Below are 20272 nucleotides of genomic sequence, written 5' to 3' on the forward strand. Positions count from 1 at the left end.
TAAGAATGTGTATCGTCTACGAACCCAAAAGACTAAACTCCTACCACGTCTATCGGCAATGTACCAGACTGTATCCTTGACTGAAGCACAGAGTGAGCAAGAATGTATTATTTGAGGACTCCGGTGCTGAAGTAGGCTAAACAGTGTGATAGAAGAAAATAAAACAAGACCGTGAAACTGGCTATTGAAAAATAACAGTGCGAGGCTGAATAAAACGCATCTATGGTAAAGTGCACAGAGGCCCAATGCTTTAAGCAAACAAATAAAATGCATCTAGGACAAAGTGCACAGAGGCCTAATGCTTTAAGCAAACGCGCAAAGGCTATATAAAAATGGCTACACTACACCCTCCCCTTGTCGGTAGAAAGTGGTTCTAATCAAAGCTTAAAAAATGCCCTATATAAAAAATCTACAAAAACATGTATTTCGACAAATCAAGAGGACACCAAAGCACAAGAAACCTAAATTTAAAAAGAAGCATGTGACTTAAGAGCCAAATTCATATAACAGTGTCAATTTAGAACAAATCCAATTCAAACGGTGGTCACGGAAAGCAGGATATTCTCCACTTCGGCAGATGACAAGACCGGAAAATCCACGCCAAATACTATCAAGGAGCAGGTGTGTTCCAAAGCCCCAGAATCATCCAAGGTGGGATCCCGTGCAGGGCCTGTGAACGAGTTAATATCAACTTCCTCCAGGAAGGGTATCTCGTAATCAGCCTCACAAAGCAAACGCAGCCGCAGCGCGCATGTCTGGGAATGAGCCCTTACCGGGAACATCAACAGATCAGCATCAACCACTGGGGGGCGCTGCAGTGAGAGACCGATGTCTAGTGCATGTTCAAACGAGCACCAAAACACGGGCTGCACACAATCCAAAACTGGTCTGAATGACAGAGACCAGTCACACTCCAAATGTTCCAGGAGTGTTGCTCCGAAGTGCTGCATCATGCGTTCATGACATAGCTGCGCTGATGGGAGCGCCCACATTCGCTCTTGTTGCAGCGGGACAGCCATTGCGGAAAAACAACAGCAGAACACCAGCCAATAAAGCCAAAGTTATCGGAAATCCTCCAAAAATGCTTCAGAAAATAGAATGAATAGCCGAAGGTATCAAACCGAATATGGAAGAAAAGGTGTGAGCAAAACCAACACCTACGGCTTTGAAAAAATGTGCTAGTCCAGCTGTGCTGGACGCATTAAATATACGTCCCACGAGTTCACCAAAGTGGCTCAGAAAGTTGGAATTTAACAGGGACTGTGTTGCTGCTGATGACCTTGCCACCTGAAGTGCTTAGGTCTCGCATGCAGATGTAAGGGCCACATGCTTTTGAAACAATAGAGCCTTTAGTCGACTCAACTTGTTGAAATTCACCTTGGAAGTAGAAATGTGAGGCCAGATATCTGCCACCTCCCTTAATTTAGTGTGGGGAAATAACACATTCCCGCATAAAGTAACGACCTTGGTGAGCGAAACTACGTAAACTATTCCGGCCCGCATGCCACAACAGTCTTCACTATTGAGGAGGACGTAGCTGCCGTTTGAAAGCACCTGGAATGTGTGTTTAAACAAGGGGACCGGTACTCCCTTCAGATAGTAAGCCAAATTTGCAACCGAGCCATTACATGCCCCATGCAAGGACAGCTGCTTACAAACCATCGAATGGCTGACAGAAGTCTTGCATTCACTACCGCTAAGAAAAACCTCTCTCATGCCATTAAGACATCTGTATAAGAAGGGAAGTTCCCACACCTCATGTATATAACTGTCTCCCAACTTTTCATATCTGCCTACCGGAACATGTTTTAAACAAGAAGTGAATTGTAGTGTGGAAATAGGCAGATTAATAACCCCGTGTATTAACCACTCAGCTGAAGGAATCTCTACCACGGTAAAAGGCAATCTTTCCAATTTCTCAATGTTTAACATATCATAAGTCGCCTCCTTTTTTGCCATCAGTTGTTGTTGACGTGTCAAATTAAAGGAAAAAAATATCTCCCTGGCTCTGATGTGCTGTCACGGAACGCGACCCGCCTTCAGTGTCTGAAGTGTCCAACCCAACTGCATTATGGACCTCGTTTGACTTTGTCCATGATATAATGAAGACATGTCAGATCGGATAATGTCTATAGCAGAAGAAACAATGTTGTCAATGGTATATATTCGGTCGGACAGGGTGTGAATTCCATTATCTACAACAGCCAATGCCTGTTTCAAATTTTCCTGATCTATTTGCCTTAACCGGGCCGCAGCGTCCTGTTGGGAAAGTTTCCATATTTCATTGTATACTTCGTATAAAAAACGTTTCCTACGGGGTGTCTTCGGGCCTGACAAAAATTCTTGCAAGTCAGTGTGATTAGACAGGAGCGTGAGATGTGTCTTAACTGCATCTAGTGTGGATGATTTTAACCATTGTTGACATAATTTTCCCACGCTATATGTAGTATTAATTTCAGCATGTTCAGGTGATATGTAGCGAGGGTCTGCCCTACTTGCCCTGAAACCCCCCAAGGAGGTGACAAAACGTTGATGACACCCATTGGTGTCGATAGGCCACACTAACCACCCTCCCGGACGTGACAATGAAGTGTTAAAAATACCGTTCTGGACCCAATCTGTAAGCTCACCAAAAGTGGCATTGATATATTTCTGCCATTCCTTCATTTTGGTAGGGACAGGTATGCCAGGCATATTCAATTCTCTAATCGTCGCTAAGCCTTGCACAGTGTCATGTAAAAAAATCATTTGGACAGGAATGAGACATGCTCTAAACAATGTTTCTCTACCCTGTGTCTGCCAATGTTTTGTTCCCCAAACACTTTTCAAATCAACATTTTTTTGACCAATATTCATAGCCCTCAATCGACAGTCGGGAAACAAAAGAATCTGAGTATAGGAATTTCGTATTAGTCAACAGTATTTGCTTATCTGTATACAGAGTTAATTTAAAATAATATGACTTAGCATTCGTTTGATGATGCCCAGAAAAATACACAAATTTATCAGAATATGTTTTAGAACTCCCTTGCGGGGGAGTCTGGCAATGATCCCCTTGCGTGTAGTCAAATATTGTCTTTGGACTACTGGCTTTATGAATAAAGTGGTGCCCATAATAATTGTAACAAAACATGTCACCATAATTATCTTTAAACTGGTAAACATCTTCATTCTCATAGACAGTATAATATTGTAACTCGGTCATCATGGAATCAACTGTCTTCACGTCCCAATCATCAGATACAATGCCTGGTATTATAATATCATTTATTGATAACTTTAGAACATACGGTATTTGAATTATCTCAGTGGGACCATATATATCAAACATTACTTTATCCCACACAATCCTATCCGGAATTGGCACTGCAGAAATGTTCACAAAGGACAAGTCTCTTTGAACCTTATGTGATGAAAAATGTGGCTTCAACACCTCCTCCACCTGTTCAACCGTTGATCTCTCAGGAAGAAAATGACCATGTATTAACAGAAAAAAGGTAACTACAAACCCTATCCACAGAAAAGAAGCCTTCATAGTCATGAAAAGCCACAGATAGTTCCAAGGAAAAACAAAATACATATCTTTAAGCCAATAAATCAGCTTACGTGGACCTGGGTCAGGTGTTGAAGAGGACAAAGAGTCCGATAGACCATCGTCGTGGTTTGCAAAGCATCCGGAGGCAGTTCTCGCAAAAGGTGCCGCCGTATACAACGGAGTAGCAGGTGTCTCTCGCGGTGGTACACTGTAGATAACACCACCTGCAACTTCAGCAGTCACAGTGACTCGATCAAATGTTTCCAAATTATTCGTCGTCAGTGGAACTATCGCAAGATCATCTTCCACCCTCCCCAAGCTCGGAGAGGCAACAGCATTGGTGTAAATCACTTGAAGCGGAACATCTTCCCCAGTAGTGAGAGGGATTCGGGAACTACTGGGCGTTCCTCTTGGTCTGCTGTGCAGAATCGGCCACATGTTGTAACTTGACATTGTCGATGGAGACAAAGCGATTCTCTTTGGCACCTGGCAACGGTGGTAAAATAACAGTTCTTGTTCCATGTATTCCCAGCACAGGGACTGGTGCTCGATAAGAAGGGCCAAATTCTTTTTTTTACTGCGACCTTTTCACGCACAAGATCCCCAACTCTGGGAATCCAACCATTAGGCGTCACTGGCACATCCTTAATTCCTGTGGAGGCAGCACTTGTAGAAGAGTTATCTTCACGGAACTGTTGTAAGTCCTGCAAAACAGTGACACGATCATTTATGTCAAAAGGCGTTTCCACCGCCTCCACACCAGGACCATCTAGATCTGGAACAAACATTTGTGTTCCGAACAGGCACTTATATGAAGTACGACCCCCACAGGGACCTTCTAGGCAAGTTATTTAGTACTCTCTGTACTCCATACAGGTGGGTTAGCCAACTACGACCCGTACCTAAGAGTCTGGCCGTTAAGGATTGCTTTAAATCACGATTTAAACGCTCCACAACAGAATTTCCCTCAGGATGAAATGGAGACGAGAAATGGAGCTGGACCCCCAACGAAGCCATGGCGTCCCTGAATGCCCTTGAGGCAAAAGCAGGGCCCTGGTCCGAATGGAATGCCGCAACTGCATATGTACCGACAAAGATACGGAAATCTTTAATAGCAGGTCGAACGTCAGCCGAGCGCTGTGGCCATACCCACACAAATCTGGAGCAAGAATCTACAGCCACCAAAATATATTCGTATGCACTATCTGGTGTCAGTGGACCACAATGGTCCAAGTACATACATTGTAATGGTCTATTTGATATTAAAAGGGGCGTCTGCGGCGGGCGCTTAGCCGTTGAAACTTTAATTTGTTCACAGATGTCACAACAAAGGACATACTGCTTCGTCTCCTTATAGAGACCAGGCCACCAGTAACGAGCCTGTAATAGCGAAATTGTGGCGGCCACGCCATCATGTGCAGATGCCACCCCCTCATGCGCTGCACTAATCAATTGAGGTTGTACAATTTTATTGGGGATCTTTTGTACGCCTACGCCTGGTATTTAACCTCAGCATTCAGCATACTTCCCATTAAGTATTGATATTTATTCGGAAATCCTTTAGGATAAGGCGTGCCATCAACCGTAGCTTTTATGGCAGCCAGAATCTCTGTGTCTGGTTTGGAACTCGAACGAGTAACTGCGGCCACAGTGGCAACTGCCACTGCCGATTTCGCGGCTTCATCAGCCAAAGTATTCCCAGCAACGTGTATTCCAACGCGCTGGTATCCAAGAGTATGTACAACATGGACTTTAGGCAGTGTCTCCTTCAGGTCTGCTACCTTCCCGCACAGCAGTCTGTGTTTTATGGTGTTGCCCTTTGAATCTCTGAACCCATTCAACCACCAGTAATGCAGATATTCATTAAAAGACTGAACACAATAATATGAATCACAAACAATCATTGTAAACTGTGCCGGATCCGTATGTTCCAGGGCCAGCAATAGAGCTTTCAGCTCAGCCAACTGTGCTGTACAGTCCCCTAATGTTTGTGTATAAGTATGTTGGGGGCAGAACTTCTCCCCCTCCATATGGCTGCTCACCACTGCACATGCAGCAGAATATTGGTGTTTTGTCCCCACCGCTGGTTGCGCAGAGCCATCGGTGTACATGACTACTTGATATTGATCAATAGGCACCGTATCAGCGGGAACTGGGTATTCAATTTCATATCGTAGATATTCTTGTGTCTGTAGCTTTGGGTCAAAAATGTAATCTACATCAGTGGCTGTTAAAGACATAGCCCATTGTATCCATTGCGGGTGTAATGCTTTCGCGTTAGGAACACTAGCTTTCGTAACAGCCTCTAGGGCCGGAATGGGGCAAACTACTATAATGCATTTACCCTGGGAGAGGTCGTTCTTTAATAACAGCCATCTCCACAGCAGTGAGAATTTTCTCTGTTGGTGCGAATCGTTGTTCCGGAGTCGAATACAAGTGAGACTTGTATCCTATCAGGACTGTCTCACCTTCATTAAAGGTGACATACGTAAACCCAATGGCCCCAGCTATTACCCTGATGACCAAATGTGTCTTATTGTCCCGTGTGTGTAAATGCTTTGCAGCTAGAAGATCAGTTTGCAAGTCTCGAAGAGTATGTGTATGCTCGATCGTCCAAAATCTGCTTGAAAAATCTAGACGTATTAATTCGTATGATGGTTTTATGCATGTAGCATAATCAGGAATGTAAGTTCTGCCAAAATTTAGAAATCCCAGCAATGATTGGAGTTTCTTAATCGTATTAGGAGGTTGCAATTCTGCACATTTCTCTAAAAATTGTGGCGCTAGGCTCTTACCTTCGTTCGACAGCTCATATCCCAAGAAGATGAGGCTGAGGAAGGCAATTTTCGACTTTTTGAAGTTAAATTTGTAGCCAATTTTGGCAAACCCTACAACAATGCGGGCTACCCATTTTAAATGTTGTAGTAACTCGTCATCTGTGAGATATATATCATCGACAGATGACAATGCTTCAGGGTCCAACTCATGCAAAATTTCAGTCACACGAGCCGAAAACAGTCCTGGGCTATTCTTATACCCCTGAGGCAAACAACAGAATTTTTTCTGAGAGCCTAACGCACTAAAGCTTGTAAGATCCCTACTTTCGGGTGCTATATTCTGGCAGAAGAAACCATTCGAGATGTCCAAAGTTGTTTTGTACTTTTTTTGCACAATGTTATTCATTAGTGCTGCACTATGTGAATTTTGTATAGCATATGTACGTGTATGTCCATTCAAATGTCTGTAGTCCAACACTATTCTATATGAATGGTCCGGTTTAGCTACAGGGAATAAGGGATTATTCATCGGCAAGGCACAGGGTTCAATTACTCCCTGGTACTCCAATTGTGTAAGTATTTCTCTCACCGGTGCCCTTGCTTCATGTTTTATGGGATGTTGCGGTTGTGGCTGAGGTTCGCCTTTAATCGGAATTACATGATATGGAGAATCCCTATCCCACCCCACATGATTTCTATATTAGCAGGTGCTTGTGCTAGAGCTCATTTGATGCTATAGGGCTCTGCGAGTTCCCTTGGAACAAGTGGTGAGAATGAAGTTTAATAACCTCCTCCCCTACCGGGCAAGTGCGAACAAAGTCAGGCGGCCAATCTTGTTCAGCCAGCAAAATGTCATATATCTTTACACGATCCCAAAAGATTGCGTTTATAGTGCGTTCAATGTCTCCTTCCAATTGTAAAGTCACTGTATATACCCTATCGGGATCAGAGACACGCATATCTGCTGTATGAAGTCATCAGTTGCTTTCACCTCCAGATGCTCTAGAAGATTCCGGCGAACTATTGTGACCTCTGCCGCGCTGTCTAACAGTGCCAGTGCCCATGTCTTGTTCTTCAAGAGAACTCTCTTCCTGTGTGGCATGTCTAATTGAGACTGCTGCCACTTTTTTCTTTTTAAACTGTTGTTTTGGTTGTATCGGTTTCTCTTCCTTCTTGACAGAAACCTCTGAAGAGCGTTGTGATTCCTGTCTTGGTTTCAGGTACTCTGTTCTCCGCTCTGACGGCCCACCTCTCTCATTTCTCTTTTCCGATGAGTCCTGAAAGGAACGAGATTGGCGTGTATCAGTGTACTGATATCTATCAGGCGTTTTCAAATTATCCCTATTTCTGAGATTATACCTAGCCTGCGGGGTCCCCGGTCGCGGAGATTCTCCCCTTTCTTTTTTAGGTGTCTGTTGTTTTTTCTCCCAGCGCTTTTTATTTCCCTCAGGTTGTTGTTTAGTATTGTCCTTACTAATTTTTCCTTGAAACTGTGGTTTCTGTGGTCTAGCCCCTAGGCTATCTCGACCGATACTGGAATATGTTTCCGCTATTATTTTAGGCAGTTCCCGCTCCTGATCCAGTTGCGGGACGTCACGAAGACGCATACGCACCGCTAGTGCCACTGCCTCCCTTTTTAGATTACTTAATATTATTGAGGAAACCATGGCAAAATTGCCCATCAGTTGCATTCCCAAATCTAAGGCTGGGGCAGCCCCATATTCATCCTGAATTTGTTTAAGCACTTCCGGTAATTTAGCCAATGTTGGTGCACCGTGTGCTGTTGTGTAGAGCGCGGCAAACACCGTGCCCCATGTATTACAATGTTCCTCTGTGGGAACCATTCCAAACGGTAAACACATTGTTAATATTCTATGTTTATCCTGAGGTCCCTTATGGGGAAATACTGCCTCCAGCGTATTAATTTTTTGCGCCAGCCAAAATGGAGTCTCTTCCCGTTTGGCTGAAACCTTACCCATGATAGAGTGTACAGTCGCCGGATTTATACCTGGAGCGACTGCATGTTGTTGCGCTGGAGCAGCACGCGCTGGGTTTGTGTTTAGTGTCTGCATCACAAATTGTACTAAGCGTCTATATGTAGCCATTAAGTCTGTATATAAACGACGAACTTCAGCCACCGCCATGTTTGCAACCGCTGGATGTGGTGTATACGTGGCCAATAAAGGCCAGGTCGGACCATCATTACTTAGTGGACCTAAACTAACTGGTAATCTTGTATGGGGTAGGGCGCCATCAAGCCAATTATTATGTTCTTGATAAGATAGAGGTATCTCTAAATATGCGTACGCCCTGTATTGTCCAGGCGCGTTCGCGATCGTATAGGTGTGAAATGTATTAGAATTCCCATTAGCTGATGGAAATGTGACCCAGGAGTAAAAAAGTTCTATTCTATAGGCTGCATGGGCGGCCACCACAAATGTGACTGGACCCCTCTGGTTCGTAAGACCATGTGCAAGCAAATGCGCTGTGAGTGGTTGCCTCAAATTAAGTGCTATTTGTATTACCTGGGGATTCGCCATTATAAAAACAGTGACGGTTCAGAGAAGGCACACCAAAAACGGGGTCTTTTCTTTTCAGAGTTCAAGCTTGAACAACCATCCGCTATAACTAGGATTTACCTATATCGCGGTGGCGGAAGTCCTCAGTGCCACGGACGTCTCCGTTAAAGGAACCGAGGAATCATTGTAATATATGAGACCGAGAGAGACAGGTGGACCCGAAAATTAGAGCCAGACCAAACGTTGGCAGCGCCATGTCGCGTTGGCTCTCATTATCCTAAATGAGACTACTGGATGTTTGGGTATCAGGGTCGTTCTCAGTGTGGGGGACTAAGTCGAACCCACGGAGAAGGATCCCTGTCACCCTCAATCCGGTTTTGCTCCGGCTAACTAGCAGTGCCTCATCTCTCCCAAAGGGAAGGGATGATTGGGCAGCCGAGCGCATGACATCTTAGAGCTTCTCAGGGAAGTCGTGGTCACTCAGATCCCAACCAGCTCTCTCATACAAAACGTGGTCTCATATACAAATGACAAAGGCAGTTTAAGTTTTATAGATTGATTTAATAAAACAACTGCATTTTAGATAATAAGGCATGAGCCGCAATAACCAGAATCATACAACACAGTAGGATTGAAATAGTAACGAGGAGAGTGAAACATAGAAATAACGCTATCATAGTGTTACCAGATTACGTTCTCTCTACTAAGTTCTATTTTGAGCACAGCATGTTAAGCTCTAAGCTTGCCTTTCAGATTCCCGGGAGGACATCAACCCTCATACCTGAGCAAAGGCCTGTGATCTGTATCAGCATCTGCAACAGGGCAGTCAGCGTCTAGTTGTGGTTCCCTCGTCGGAATCTCCCTCTTACGTGTATTAGGACTAGGAAGTGTTTTTATAACTAACATGTCGATGTGCTAAAAAACGTCCCTACATAAGAATGTGTATCGTCTACGAACCCAAAAGACTAAACTCCTACCACGTCTATCGGCAATGTACCAGACTGTATCCTTGACTGAAGCACAGAGTGAGCAAGAATGTATTATTTGAGAACTCCGGTGCTGAAGTAGGCTAAACAGTGTGATAGAAGAAAATATAACAAGACCGTGAAACTGGCTATTGAAAAATAACAGTGCGAGGCTGAATAAAACGCATCTAGGGCAAAGTGCACAGAGGCCCAATGCTTTTAGCAAACGAATAAAATGCATCTAGGGCAAAGTGCACAGAGGCCTAATGCTTTAAGCAAATGCGCAAAGGCTATATAAAAATGGCTTCTAGACACTGCTTACACTACACTAATTGGGGATACCTGGACCTGGCCAAAGGTGTAAGTACATTAGGTATCCACCAGACACCAGGGCAGCTTCCTACAAATCCCAAAAGGGCTGTTAGGTTTTAAGTGGACAGAACGTGTGGCTTCCTGTTAGATAATCACCTCTTTGTAGGACATGTGGGCAAGATGAATGGGAAAACAGTGCATAAAAATACTTTGTCATTATGGATTAGGCTTTGAATAAGATCTGCTACACCATGGCTCAAAAAGAACCTCCAGAAGGTATTTGTACTCATTCCACTAGAGCTAAATCTTCTACTTTTGCGGCTAGAGGTGTCCCTGTAGTTGACATTTGTATTGTGGCAACTTAGGCCTGTCTCCACACTTTTTCGAAGCACTAATGTTTAGACTCCAAAGAGAGGAGGGACAGTCACTTTGTGTGTTCTATTTTGCAATATTTTTTGGTATATGCAAACACGTACCGTCCTCCAAGTGTGGGACTGCTTGGGTAGTTAAATGGTGAGAAATCCACAGGAGATGTATTGATCAGAAGAACAAGTTGCAGTTTTTCGGTAACACTTTTTCTGGTGTATACAGTCTCTACCTGCGGATTCCTCTCTGACCCCCAACTCCCTGTTGCTTTTCTGCATATACCAAAAATAGTTGTACATATAATTTCAGTTTTTATATGTAAATATTTGGTTTATGGTTCTGTGACCTGTGATAATTTTGAGTTAGTTCCACTTGTTCGCCTCAAAGGTACATAAAAAATTGGTTGAAACTGACATCAGCACACTGACGAGTGCCTCTTATAACTTCAGAGAACGTCACACAAGGTCCTGTGTGGAGTCATGAAGATTTTAAAGCCCTTGTTGACGTGGGAGAGCTGTAGAGAAAATATTCTGTGGAGTGCTGGCGGTAAGGAATCCAGAGGTAGACTGTTTCTACTTGAAAAACTGTTACCGAAGATAAGTAACTTTTTCTTTTGTCTTTATTCAGATTCCAGGACTAAAGGTAAGTCAGAATTTACCGAGGAACCTTGGTGACTAGTAAACAAAATACCAAAAATACCAATGTAATCAGTAAGGTATTACACCCAACAAAAGCACAGGAGGACTATTCACAAAACCTTTTGGGTACGGGTGGTTGTACTCCAGTATTCCTACTTTGCATACTACTATTCATAAACCTTTGGCTGGATATCTCTGCCTGAGTCTGTCCTATGCCTTATGTGCAGAGTTCTTTGCTGTGAGATCAGAGATCTGCCCAAAAAGAGATATGTGTTTTTTAGGAAATGTACGAGGGACATGGGGAGTGGTTGGAAAATTGAGAAAATCTACTGCTAAACAGTTTTTGTGCAATTTAATGTGGGATTTAGGGACGCACCTGCAAATACTGAAACACAACCAAAAGGAAGATAATTGCTATCCACAAAAGTTGTACCTATGTCTACAACAGTAATAGTAATTGCAAAATAACCTCAAATATACTTCATATTTATACACAAAACCCTAGTCTGCCACACATTAGTTTAATTTATTATCTAGGGTCCACATATTCTATCGGTTTTAACATATGTTGTGGGGCACATATAATTGTCATGATATGCCTGCAGGCACATTTTAACACTTCAACTTTTGCTTGCATGCATTATTGGTAGAGTGCTGGGTCCTTTCCCTTATTCCCTCCCATTTGGTATTCTCTACCCAGGCAGAGGAGTTGTGTTTTGACCCTGCAGAAAGAACTCACCCAAAAGGTGTGTGGTACAAGTACGACTGTAAAGTCACTGGTGGAAACTTTGTGATCTTAATTTCTGTAGTAGCAGGCTCAGTCTCCTTATTTAAGAGGATGGAGATTCATCAATACTACTGCTAGGTGGAGATTTCCCCCCATAATTTGTAAATACCATCAGGTTAAGGGCTCTGCGGAGGCAGAAACTTACCTTTGTTGAGAACTCAAAGTGTAGACTTTCCTTTGCAAACTTAACTTAGGGTGTCTAGGACTAGCAAAACGTTTGAACCAAATACTTGTATCAATAAAAAAAAAATATGTGTTTAGTTTAACTTTTTGACTCGCAGTATTTTGGAGAGCAACATAGATGGCTACAGTCAATCTTCATTACCACATTTTCCCATATGCTGCTTCAAGCGCATTCAATTGTTTGTGATGTAATTATGTTGCAAAAACTCAAAAGGAATGTTTGTTTCAGTGTTTACTTCAGAGCTCTAACACATATGTAATGAGTATTTATTTTTACAGGAAAATCCTGGAAAAGAAAGAAAGCAGAATAGAAAAGCATAGGAAAAAAGAAGAAATATCAGAAACTGACGGGAAAACTAAAACGTCTGCGAAAGGAATTGATCAGTCAAGGCACTCATCTTTTAAAGGGTACTGAACAGTTATATTTTATCAACTGGCTGGGACTGCTTTATAATTCTAAAGAGGAAAATACAATAAATGCATATTCTAATTAAGAGTGTGCACTTTTTAAGATCTCTTCATTATTTTAGTGATACAAAATGTACCTTCATTGCTTTATATTGCAGTAGAGGTGCTGGAAAACCATGTTTTAGTTGTGAAATTGAATATTTGGACCAGAGAGACAGCAGAGGACGTACAAATCTCCTACCTAAAATGTCACTAACACATCTTCTCCAATACAATATATATTTTAAACAGAAATTTGAAGCTGGTTAAAAGGTGTTATAAACAACTACGTGTCCATTCTATGCAAATGTTTTTTTTAAATGTTAACTTAGTTTAACATAACAGTTGTGCATATTTGGTATCCAGGATACTCTAGTATCCACACACAATGCTTTTTTCTGTACTTTTTACTGCCTCTTCATTTGCCAGGCCTCTTCAAAAATGAAGATCTTCAGTCTTTACAGGGTCATGTAATGCAGGTCCTGGAAATATGGCCTTGATGGAGGAAGCTAGAATGTCTGTTATCTAGATGAGTTACTTAAGGGAAACTTAATTACCATCAAAAGCTTGTACACTTTTGATGGATTTGAACTAAAATAAATTGAGTTATTAAAAAAAACAATATGAAAGAGACAGCAATCAGGGAAGTGAAAAAACTAATAGGACAGGTAGATAAACAGATTGAGGAACTCAAAACATACACTATCAAACAGAAAACTACTAAATTGGAAAAGGATATTAAGAATTTCAAGAACTAGACTATCTACCTTTACCACAAAGATATTTTTTTCTCCCATACACATCCTACGAACATTAACATAAAAATTCAGGGGAGATCTGATCTAGAAAATATTGGATTACATTTTCTGATACATTGTCAGATACAGACGAAGACAGGAGAAATCAAGGTTACAAACAAGGATACCAACAAGGATACCAACAGCCTTTTGTTGGACGAGGCAACAGGGGCAACAAGGGCCGAGAAAGAGAATCAAACACCTCCCACAAGTGGTAAAAATGACCTCACCACAGAGACATCGTACCAGAGATGATGTAAGACAACATACCGATTTATAATTTGTGCATCTGATAGAGACTTCTAGTTGCAGATTCTTTACCTTTGAACTTCCCCAGGCGTCAGTCTGGATCTGGAGATTTTTCTTCAAGCAGTACCTCTGCGTGCCGTCAGGTGGCGTCGGTCGACTCCGCAGGTGTGGTGTTCGCAATGAAGACGTCACGGTCGTATATAGGCGCCACCCCAGCGCGCTGACATCAGTTTTGTTCTTTCCGCGCCAGCCTATGCGCAGATCTAGAGAGAGCTACCTCAGTCACTTTTTGACAACGACAACACTTTTGATGAATTATTTTTGACGAGGTTGTGGATGCGTCGAGGGATGTCCCGCAAGACCGGTTTTAAGTCCTGTGACTCCTGAATGATGTTGGTGACAGATCCCCACCTCGTGTGTCTTTGGTGCCTGGAGCACGATCAAGACCCGAAGTCGTGCTCTGAGTGTCGGGCCTTGACCCCGAAGGCTTTGAGGGAGCAGTCCCTAAAACTCATGGTGGCCCGACACTCTGCGGTGCTTGTGGTCTTGTTCGAGAGGAAGGTCTCGAGACTGCACTCGTCGTCCTTGAAGTCATCAGGACATTTGGGTCATAAGAAAAATGTCGAAGAAGGACAAGCGTTCTTTGACTTCACCCCATCGCTTTGATGATGCAGCGCTGGAAGAGCATCGACGCAGTAGGCCTCTGTCCTCAGAGCCTTCATCTGGGTCTGCCCTTTGCTTCCACGACTTCCCAGGAGCCGGAGCCACCCCTGCCCAGCTTAAAGAATTTTATGAGGCAATGCGCCTCATTTTTGGGCAGACCGACCCACCTTCGGCGCCCTCGGGCACAGATGAGTTGGTGGGTGGTCCCACTCAGGTTCAAAGTCGTCGGCTTCAGCCACGGCTCTGGAGAGCTCCTCTGGATCTAATCGCAGATCTGTCCCAACGCCGGTCGTGCCTCAGCGACCTTCCCCGGCGTCAAGTCAGACGTCGACGATCCCGATATAGGTTGGGCCCACAATCAATGTCGATCCCATTCTCATACCAGACGACCTGGAGCCGGAACGACGTCGGTCGACGCTGATTCCATTCTCTATGGGCTCTCCTGGACCCAGGGTTGATCCAGACCCTTATGCTTATGGGTATGGCTAATGGGAGAGTTTGGAGGGGATGCTGGAACCTTTAGAATACCATCTTGACCCCCAAATCGACTGGGAGAAGGATTTGGGTGATGCCAGTGGTCTAGACACCTCCCCTGACACTGGTAGGCTCTCTCCTCCTACTGTGGCTACGGAGGAGGGTGCCACATACTCCATGGTGGTGCGAAGGGCGGCTGAGGTCTTGGACCTCGAACTACCTTCTGTGGAGGTTAGGTCTAATATCCTAATCGACGTGCTTCAGCGGGGGTCTTCCACATCAGAACCCCCTCTTCCCCTTAATGAGGCACTGACAGACGTCCTTTTGGGTACTTGGTCCAGACACAGCACAGGGGTTCCTGTGACTAGGACTATTGCCCGCCGCCATCGGCCTGCACCGACAGACCCCAAATTCCTCATCCAACACCCCACGCCTGAGAACCTTGTCATCCAGGCTTCCTCTTCATCTGGCGCATTCCCTGCCGCACCCCAGGATAGGGAATCAAAAAGACTGGATAACTTAGAGAAGAAGTTGTTTTCTTCCAACAGTCTAGCGATGAGGTCCGTGAACACCACATGCGGAAGTTGGCCCTGTATTAACTATCTCAAAGTAAGAGATAGTGTGCACAGAGTCCAAGGGTTCCCCTTAGAGGTAAGATAGTGGCAAAATTAGAAAATTCTAATGCTTTATTTTGTGGTAGTGTGGTCAAGCAGTACGCTTATCAGAGGGTAGTGTTAAGCATTTGTTTTGCACACACAGGCAATAAATGAGAAACACACATTCAAAGACTTAACTCCAGGCCAATAGTTTTTATATAGAAAAATATATTTTCTTAATTTATTTTAGAACCACAAAATCACGATTTGAAGTAAATACATAAAATTCAATGTACTCCACATAGCTAAGTAAGGAACTTTGAATTAGAGCAGTAACATACACAGTTTTAGTTAAAATGGCAATTGTCACTGTGTCCTTTCCTCGGGATCTGCACGCCACTGAACAACAGGCCCACCTTCCGGCATCACCAACTGAGAAAGCTATTATAGCACAGAGTTATGGTGAAGCCAGTCGGGGGGGAAGGGAATTGGGGTAGGGAACAGCAGGGAGAGAGATCTGAAAGGGAAAAATAGTTAAGCATGTATGTATATACTTGTTCATAACAGCATTAACATTCAGTTATACATTTAGACAAAGGCGTCTCCGTGAATGCAAGTGTTGAGACCCTTATGGAATAAACAAAGGTGCCTTAGTGGATGCAAGAGCTGAGACCCTTATGGAATAAACAAAGTCGTCTCCATGAATGCAGGAGTTGAGAACCTTATGGAATAGACAAAGGCGTCTCCGTGAATGCAAGAGTTGAGACCCTCATGGAATAGACAAAGGCGTCTCCGTGAATGCAAGTGTTGAGACCTTTATGGAATAGACTAAGGCGTCTCCGTGTGTGTAAGAGTTGAGACCCTTATGGAATGAAACCAAAGGCATCTCCGTGGATGCAAGTGTTGAGACCCTTATGGAATAGACAAAGGTGTCCTAGTGTGCAAGAGTTGAATGCAAGTGTTGAGACCCTTATGGAATAGACAAAGGCGTCTCTGTGAATGCAAGAGTTGAGATCCTTATGGAATACACAAAGGCGTCTCCGTGAATGCAAGTGTTGAGACCCTTATGGAATAGACAAAGGTGTCCTAGTGTGCAAGAGTTGAATGCAAGAGTTGAGACCCTTATGGAATAGACAAAGGCGTCTCCATGGGTGCAAGAGTTGAGACCCTTATCGAACAGACAAAGGCATCTCTGTGAATGCAAGTGTTGAGACCCTTATGGAATAGACAAAGGCATCTCCGTGGGTGCAAGAGTTGAGACCCGTATGGAATAGACAAAGGCATCTCTGTGAATGCAAGTGTTGAGACCCTTATGGAATAGACAAAGGCATCTCCGTGGGAGCAAGAGTTGAGTCCCTTATGGAATAGACAAAGGTGTCTCCGTGGATACAAGTGTTTAGACCCTTATGGAATAAACAAAGGCGTCTCCGTGAATGCAAGAGTTGAGACCCTCATGGAATAGACAAAGGCGTCTCCGTGAATGCAAGTGTTGAGACCTTTATGGAATAGACTAAGGCGTCTCCGTGTGTGTAAGAGTTGAGACCCTTATGGAATGAAACCAAAGGCATCTCCGTGGATGCAAGTGTTGAGACACTTATGGAATAGACAAAGGTGTCCTAGTGTGCAAGAGTTGAATGCAAGTGTTGAGACCCTTATGGAATAGACAAAGGCGTCTCTGTGAATGCAAGAGTTGAGATCCTTATGGAATACACAAAGGCGTCTCCGTGAATGCAAGTGTTGAGACCCTTATGGAATAGACAAAGGTGTCCTAGTGTGCAAGAGTTGAATGCAAGTGTTGAGACCCTTATGGAATAGACAAAGGCGTCTCCATGGGTGCAAGAGTTGAGACCCTTATCGAACAGACAAAGGCGTCTCTGTGAATGCAAGTGTTGAGACCCTTATGGAATAGACAAAGGCATCTCCGTGGGTGCAAGAGTTGAGACCCGTATGGAATAGACAAAGGCATCTCTGTGAATGCAAGTGTTGAGACCCTTATGGAATAGACAAAGGCATCTCCGTGGGAGCAAGAGTTGAGTCCCTTATGGAATAGACAAAGGTGTCTCCGTGGATACAAGTGTTTAGACCCTTATGGAATAAACAAAGGCGTCTCCGTGAATGCAAGAGTTGAGACCCTCATGGAATAGACAAAGGCGTCTCCGTGAATGCAAGTGTTGAGACCTTTATGGAATAGACTAAGGCGTCTCCGTGTGTGTAAGAGTTGAGACCCTTATGGAATGAAACCAAAGGCATCTCCGTGGATGCAAGTGTTGAGACCCTTATGAAATAGACAAAGGTGTCCTAGTGTGCAAGAGTTGAATGCAAGTGTTGAGACCCTTATGGAATAGACAAAGGCGTCTCTGTGAATGCAAGAGTTGAGATCCTTATGGAATACACAAAGGCGTCTTTGTGAATGCAAGTGTTGAGACCCTTATGGAATAGACAAATGTGTCCTAGTGTGCAAGAGTTGAATGCAAGTGTTGAGACCCTTATGGAATAGACAAAGGCGTCTTCATGGGTGCAAGAGTTGAGACCCTTATCGAACAGACAAAGGCGTCTCTGTGAATGCAAGTGTTGAGACTCTTATGGAATAGACAAAGGCGTCTCCGTGGATGCAAGTGTTTAGACCCTTATAGTATAAACAAAGGCATCTCAGTGGATGCAAGTGTTGAGACCCTTATGGAATAAACAAAGGCGTCTCTGTGGATGCAAGTGTTGAGACCCTTATGGAACAGACAAAGGCATCTCCGTGAATGCAATGAATGCAAGTGTTAGTAGAATCATGATACTTCAGATTATCATGAGCCTTAGACCAAACTGCGCGTGGCCCTTCTCTGAATCATGGAACAAGAACAATTAGTAAAATCATGATACTTCTGAATGTCATGAGCATTAGACAAAACTTGACGTTGCTCTTCTCTGAATCATGGAACAAGAACAATTAATGCAAGTGTTGAGACCCTCATGGAATAGACAAAGGTGTCCTAGTGTGCAAGAGTTGAATGCAAGTGTTGAGACCCTTATGGAATAGACAAAGGCGTCTCCATGGGTGCAAGAGTTGAGACCCTTATTGAACAGACAAAGGCATCTTTGTGAATGCAAGTGTTGAGACCCTTATGGAAAAGACAAAGGCATCTCCGTGGGTGCAAGAATTGAGACCCTTATGGAATAGACAAAGGCGTCTCCGTGGATGCAAGTGTTTAGACCCTTATGGAATAAACAAAGGCATCTCCGTGGATGCAAGTGTTGAGACCCTTATGGAATAAACAAAGGCGTCTCCGTGGATGCAAGTGTTGAGACCCTTATGGAATAGACAGAGGCGTCTCCGTGAATGCAAGTGTTAGTAGAATCATGATACTTCAGATTATCATGAGCCTTAGACCAAACTGGGCGTGGCCCTTCTCTGAATCATGGAACAAGAACAATTAGTAAAATCATGATACTTCTGAATGTCATGAGCATTAGACAAAACTTGGCGTTGCTCTTCTCTGAATCATGGAGCAAGAACAATTAGTAGAATCATGATACTTCAGGATGTCATGAGAATTAGACAAAACTGGACATGGCCCTTCTCTGAATCATGGAACAAGAACAATTAGAAAAATCATACTTCAGAATGTCAAGAGCATCAGACAAAACTGTGCGTGGCCCTTCTCTGAATCATGGAACAAGAACAATTAGAAAAATCATGATACTTCAGGATGTCATGAGAATTAGACAAAACTGTGCATGGCCCTTCTCTGAATCATGGAACAAGAATAATTAGTAAAATCATACTTCAGAATGTCAAGAGCATCAGACAAAACTGTGCGTGGCCCTTCTCTGAATCATGGAACAAGAACAATTAGAAAAATCATGATACTTCAGAATGTCATGAACTTTAAGCAAAACTGGGCGTGGCCCTTCTCTGAATCATGGAACAAGAACAAGCTGAAACCTCTGAACCTTGAGAAGGCAAGAGCTTGGACCATGGACATACTCTGAACATCAATCATGCAACTACTATGTATTCATAAACATAAAACGTTTGGTCTCAGCCTAGAAATTCGCAAGACTTTTATATGTATCTCACATATCATCAAAGACTTAAATATGTATCTCACATATGCTTCCAAAAACAATTAAACTATGATTTGCTTATCTTTGAAATGTTTTCACATTTGCCACCTAGGCCTGAAAGTTTTACTCATGTAAACTGAAGAGCCTTGATTATTGGACCAAGGGCGCTTTACTCAAGTGAACTGAAGCGATTTGATTGCTGTGCCAAGGGCGCTTTACTCCTGTGAACTGAAGCGCTTTGAATGCTGTGCCAAGGGCGCTTTACTCCTGTGAACTGAAGCGCTTTGAATGCTGTGCCAGGGGCGCTTTACTCCTGTGAACTGAAGCGCTTTGATTGCTGTGCCAAGGGCGCTTTACGCCTGTGAACTGAAGTGCTTTGAATGCCGTGCCAAGTGCTCTTTACTCCTGTGAACTGAAGCGCTTTGAATGTCGTGCCAAGGGCATTTTACTCCTGTGAACTGAAGCAATTTGAATACCATGCCAAGTGTGCTTTACTCCTATGAACTGAAGTGCTTTGAATACCAAGCCAAGGGCGCTTTACTTCCTGTTAACTGAAGCGATTTGATTGCTGTGCTTGGGCGCTTTACCAGTGTGGCCTGAAACGCCTTGCTCGCTATGCTAAGGGGCGCTTTACCTTTTAAAAGTAACGACTTCCTTCAAACTTTGATTCAGCAAGGCCTTCCCGCTATGATTACGACCTACTCGTTTTTTAACACACCATGGAAACAAGGATACTTCTGTTGGATTACACTCTGCCATTCAGGAACTCTGCTCTTCTCCAGAGAAATCCCCACGAGGTCTGGCTTCATCGAAGTCTTCAAAATAGTGAGCAACCTGCTTGGGTGTGGCTGGGTTTTATAGGCCTGCCACACCCCAAGATGGCTGCTGCCTCTAAAAACATGGGAATT

General features: G+C 43.6%; 1 protein-coding gene across 2 annotated transcripts in view; it reads left to right on the forward strand.

Moving 5' to 3' along the window:
* ODAD2 (outer dynein arm docking complex subunit 2) overlaps nt 1-20272 on the forward strand; it is an 827935-nt gene that overhangs the window by 297747 nt on the left and 509916 nt on the right. For both annotated transcript variants that reach the window (XM_069211313.1, XM_069211314.1), the window contains exon 9: nt 12362-12490. In XM_069211313.1, coding sequence (XP_069067414.1) covers nt 12362-12490 — 129 coding nt within the window. The remainder of the gene's footprint in view (nt 1-12361; nt 12491-20272) is intronic.

Source organism: Pleurodeles waltl, chromosome 10 (assembly GCF_031143425.1).
Source record: "Pleurodeles waltl isolate 20211129_DDA chromosome 10, aPleWal1.hap1.20221129, whole genome shotgun sequence".
In the NCBI taxonomy this organism is placed as follows: Eukaryota; Metazoa; Chordata; class Amphibia; order Caudata; family Salamandridae; genus Pleurodeles; species Pleurodeles waltl.